The sequence below is a fragment of the Eufriesea mexicana genome, unplaced genomic scaffold, assembly GCF_001483705.2.
Source record: "Eufriesea mexicana isolate 0111107269 unplaced genomic scaffold, ASM148370v2 scaffold7347, whole genome shotgun sequence".
In the NCBI taxonomy this organism is placed as follows: domain Eukaryota; kingdom Metazoa; phylum Arthropoda; class Insecta; order Hymenoptera; family Apidae; genus Eufriesea; species Eufriesea mexicana.
Genome location: NW_016915155.1, coordinates 183851 through 189559, shown reverse-complemented (window position 1 = coordinate 189559; position 5709 = coordinate 183851). Strand labels below are relative to the sequence as shown.

Genomic DNA, 5709 nt, shown 5'->3' with positions numbered 1-5709 from the left:
ATGCAGCCTGCAGGCAGCCTTTCCTGCTTCCGGTCGGCTGCCATGCACAGAATGCGTACGCGTATGCAGATTGGCGGCCGCGCTATGCACCCCACATACCGACGAGAGATCGATTTGAACCGTGCCTTTTTCATTCGAAATGAATCGGTCGGAAAAGTATTCGAATTCTCCGGCCGCTGAAGTCGAAACTGATTCACGTATCTGCGGCCGGGGCCTAGAATCATTCTCAAAGTGTTCCCCGTACAAAGGTGTGTTCCTCTTTGAAGGCGCGCGCAAAACTGCCCCGTTTTGCGAGCAGGGGCCACAAACGAAACCGGCCAATTCGATTCGCTGTCCACGCACTGTCGATAGCCGAAATTTGACGGACGAAATAACACGGACAACAAAAAGCAATCGCTATCCGTTCGCTGAATTAGATGATCGTTGATAATAGCGATAATAACGATAAAAGCTCGGTCGATGTTGTTTCGGAAGTTAATTAAATGGCGCGCATCGGAACGGTTTGTGGAGCAGAACGACCGGATTCATTGCCGGTCCATCGATAACGATGATTTTCGATTACAGGAATTGCTTGGTGGGCAAAGCTTATCACATTAAAATCTCGGATTTCGGTACGGACAACGAAATGTACGCGTGCGATTATTACAAAGTCGATGGCACGGTGCCCCTGCCGATACGCTGGATGGCCTGGGAATCCATATTCCTGGTAAGCTTTATTCGCACGATACCAATCCAATGCACGATACACCGTGTTTGATGCACGATATTCCCGTGTTTTCCTAATTCTCTAGAAATTCTCTCGCTGATATCCCGACGCGTCCCATTTGAATAAAACCCTCTCTGTTTAACGTAGTATATTTTTCTCCATTCATAGTTATTCACTCCAACACCATCGTAGTATAAGAAGTAACTTTCTTTTCTTTCAGTGAAATTTCGTCTGGCCTGATCTCGCGATCGACTGAGTAATAGAAATAGGAACCATACTAATCGATACGATCTTTGCAGGGCAAGTACACGACGAAGAGCGACGTATGGGCGTTTGCCGTGACCCTGTGGGAGATCCTGAACCTAGGCAGAAGGGTCCCCTACGAGCACTTGTCGAACGAGGAAATGGTCCAGAGCCTGCGACGATTGCATCGCGCGGCGGACTGCACCGACGCCGATGGCGAGAACGGCTGCAAGGAGAATGCCGATAACCTTTTCAACTATTTACCGCAACCCACCGCGTGCTCGAAGGATATTTACGACCTGATGCTCGACTGCTGGCGACGCGAGGAGAGCGAGAGGCCGACCTTCCGGGAGATCTCGATGTTCCTGCAGCGGAAGAACCTCGGTTATGCGCCCACGTCCTGATACTGAACGTCAGGAAAAGTCGAGGAGCACATGGTTCGTGGCGGTTGCCACGCGTGCCCGGCTAAACAACGCTCGAACATAGACTATGAGCTGGTCGAAGACGCCGTCTACCCACATTGGATAACCGTGAGAACCAAGTTCTGAATCCTTCGTCGGGCGAGCTTTCGGTGTTCTCGAACGATGGATCGGGGACGCATGGTCGAGATTTACGTAAGACATCGAAGTATGGGTGTTACAACGACAAGGTCCAATCTTTGGCAACGAACTCGAACTTCTCGAGCTGCTTGATCGTCGCACGAAACAGATACGTAGTTCTTTCGTGGTAGGAAACGGGGTGGTATTCGGGGTATTCCGTAAGAAGTGAGAGACTTTGAGGCGACTTTCAGAAAGACTGAATCCATCGCAGCTTTGTCGTTCGTAGATGTAAAGACACTGTTCGTGTCAAAGTCGGTATAGTATGACTATACTCGCGAGGTTCGTGTAATATCGTATTTGCTTAGTACATAAGTGCGTGAGATGGTCGTAACGCAACGATCTCTATGCGAGCGGGATATTGAGCGGGGCCGTTGCTTAGACGTAAGTAAAACGGATGTAGAACGTAAAACTGTGAATTCGACAATCGAGCGATTATGATAACGCGGAGCGACCCTTGTTCGTCGAAGTTGCTACTTTCGCGCGCGAGACGCGAGGAACTCGAGCGATCCCGTGGATCCTCGGCATGATCGTCGAAAATTTAGGAGCAATATCGTGTAATTATAATACAGCTGTGAACATTCCTGCATGGATTTAAAGATACGTCTATATCTTCTGGGAGGTAAATAAGGAATACTCGTCGTTTAAGATATTAAAAGTTACCCTTTGGAACACGATGTCTTTCCTTTATAGAGAAAAACGGTAAAGGAATGTAGCAAAAGGAGAGGAAAGAAAGGAAAAGAGAAATAGGGGTTGGATCGATGTATGGCAATACGGTAACTAAATATCAAACTCCCTCGCGGGTTGTTAATCGAGTAGACAAAGGGAAGAGAGATAATGACATATGAGAACGAGTATGAATGCGTGTGTTTGTGAAACGTGCAGATGATTACGTTTCATCGTGCGTAAAATGTATCGCCATCGTTAGACGGCTCGTTAGGCTTTCGTTTCGATAGGTTCGACGAGGTAGACGAAGACTGTCGAATTTCTCGTGTAACTCGTACACGATAGGGCTCTCATTGCGCGTAGTATGCAATAAAGAACAATGCAAACGAACGAGGTTCATCGTAGATATCGTTTCTTGGCTTCGTATATTGACGAATAGAATTACGTTGAAATTAGAACCGATATTTAGATAGAAATCTAAATCGTTAAGTTATCATACACGTTTCGCGAAGGAATCAAGCGTAGATGGAAAATCGAGAAAATTTTCATCGTCGGTAGACCATCATAGGAGTGGCGATTAGGCGTGAGAGCTTGGCGATATATCATGTAGTTCGTGATTCACGAAAGGGGAACGGTATACATATTTCGCTGTTGAAAAATGGTGGTTTGCACCATGACTATGACACATCATAATTGTAACTTTATATGATAGGCGGGATCAATACAAAGACAAAGAAAAGAACTAGTATATTGTACATATAGACGTACATCGAGAGGTAAGAAACGTTTATCATTGCGTTGACGCGAACGAAACGACGAGATTAGCAGCGAGCAAGCGATCCGAATATCGTCTTTGGAACCGTGTTCCTTTCTGTCTCTTCTGTGAACACGATTTCGTTGAGAGACCAACGAAACTGGTCATTCCAGAGATGGAACAGAATTTTTTTGCCGTGATGTATGGAACGTTATCAACATATCGGAGCCTTTGTTTCGTAATAGAACGGAACAAAGGAACGCGAAGGGACAAGAAAAACGACGAGTTTGTAAGATTTTCCAAGTCAAATGTTCGTTTAGCGATGCTATTCTCACGACATTCAACTAATTAATCATTCGACTCGTTATGTTCCATGTATTTATACCAGATGAATACTATTAATAGCATTCGCAATATCTAGTAAGTAGGTGATGTTACCGTTATAACATTAAAAATACTATTTATATATCTTAATGTAACGCCGCGTAAGAAGTAGATATATCAGAGACATAGCCATTCGTATATAAAATCGTACGTGCGTTGAATTTAAACGTAACAAAGTTCGCTTCTCTGTCGATGAACAAAGAAAAGGAAAGAGCTAGGGAGAAAGAGGTAGAGAGAAATGGGGAGAAAGAGAAAAAACGAGAAAGAAAAATTAGAAAAGGGTAACAAGATAATCGTAATATAAATTCAAATCAGCGTAGCTCAGTTTACGAAGTTAACGATAACGAAGAAAAGAGAAAGAAAGAAGTATTAGGAAACACTGTTTTCCTGCATCGATGACGTAGAACGATTTAACGGTGTAGAATTTTATACTGAAATCAGGCACTTTGTTAAGATAGAAATTCACACGAGTTCATAGTTGCCACTTCGTTAGCGTTAAATAAAACGAAAATGAAAAAAAGATTTGAAAAGAAACTGCCGTCACTCGAGCGTGACATTAGAAAAACGAATCATAGTTGCGTTTAGATTCATCGGTATAAGCATATTGCTGCCTTTGGCTGTATCGTTGCCCCCTACTGCTAACGAGTAACTCACTTGTCTACTCATGTGATAATTTAGTATATCTCTGCGTACCTACCTGTACCTAGACCGGTTCAGAAATCTCAGTAGTAAAAATGGTTCATTTGTCTTACGTTGCATTCTATCTCAATTTCGTCAACTGACAGAACTATCTTTGTCGGTAGAAATTGAAAATGAATATCAACAAATGAGGAATAGCTAAAGGAACATCGTATGAGAAGAACTCCATAAGACATCCTGTAGATTCGCTTCTAATCTGCCCTAGAAGTTGACACAGAGTTTCCTCAAAAATCCACCATCTCTCCTCTGTTCAAATGGTTGTTGTATATTATTCGAATAGCTCGCGATATCTTTCGTCGATAATCGTTGACAAATATTCAACGAGTAGGTCGGAGGGCTGGAAAGACCAAAAGCAATGATAATCCGTTTAAAAAACTTATTTAACGATATATTTTCCCCTGTGATTTTCGAAAGTTTTGCGTTAAATCCCTTTTGCGTTAAAAAAGATATTCTGTCAGTAGATATTCTCCATCATTATGACATTCGCTTAAAAACACTCGTTTCAACGAACCTAATGTTTCATGAACGTCGCTACGGTTCGTGAACTCTACGTTGATTTCGACGATCCCAGTTAACGGGGTGAATTGGAAATCGGTGGAATTTTTTGTTATCGAGCAAATGAGTTTTGTTCCTCCGTTTTCTTTCAACGAATGTTTTTGCGACAAGTGTACGATCGACAATCACGCTTAAGCCTCAAGGCTTCCGGGATCGTTCAATCTTCCATGTTGGTGCTATTGCAAATAGTATTAACAATGAGAAGAGAATTGCGTAAACAGTGGCATTGCCATTTTGTTTCTATTCTAATCGAGTTAACAGCGAATTTTCAATTAAATTTCGCCGAATATTTATTTCCGTTTTTCTCGATCTATCTATTTACGTACGTTTTACATGGACACGAAATAGCAAAAGATTTCTATACAGGGTACTTTTCCATTATTAACTTACTTAACGAATTAAGTGTCGAGGAAAACTTCTTCGTGTTTAATCTCGTGCCCGAATTGTAATCGCTTTTGTATTTTGATAATACTCAAACGACATTTATTAGAACCACGAACATATCCTACAATGTTTATTAAACCAGCAAATTTCATTTTTACGCGTAAAAGCGATTGCCTTCTCAATCACTCGATTTAAAGATGAATATAAGATGATCGGATATACAAATGAGTATCTACATCTCGTGATCTAGATTAAATAGATTGCATGTTCTTTCTCTAATTTTTCAACGTTCTATTTATCCTTGAAACGATGGGCACCATCGCTGGAGCAAGTCCCTGTATATACATGTAAAAGCTAATTTTATTTTTCCATGAAAGATATTCAAAAATGGAATTCGGTATTTCATTAGTATATATAAATATCGTTTACAAAAATAAACAAAAAATACTCAGCCAACGCAGATTATTCGTTGTATACTGAAATAGAAGATTAAATGTAACTTTGACAGGGTTGATCTTTTTTAATCTATGTTTACTGAATATTTCTTGTTTATCTTCGTCAGTGGAGCTATCATCGCGTCGCTAAATTCCGAAACTCATTCCGTAATTCGAGAAATTTAATTATCAGGAATGGGTTATCGAATCCCATCGTATGAAACGAACTTTCCATAGACTTCGCTGTTTTATGTAAATTTTTATTTGTAATTTCGCAACGATGAAAGA

At 41.4% G+C, this 5709-nt stretch overlaps 1 protein-coding gene across 1 annotated transcript in view; it reads left to right on the top strand.

Moving 5' to 3' along the window:
* LOC108552585 (discoidin domain-containing receptor 2) overlaps positions 1-1458 on the top strand; it is a 74287-nt gene extending 72829 nt beyond the window's left edge. Inside the window, 2 exon segments of the mRNA XM_083287403.1 lie at positions 565-706; positions 1006-1458. Coding sequence (XP_083143529.1) covers positions 565-706; positions 1006-1353 — 490 coding nt within the window. The 3' untranslated portion in view covers positions 1354-1458.
* Positions 1459-5709: the final 4251 nt, after the last annotated feature.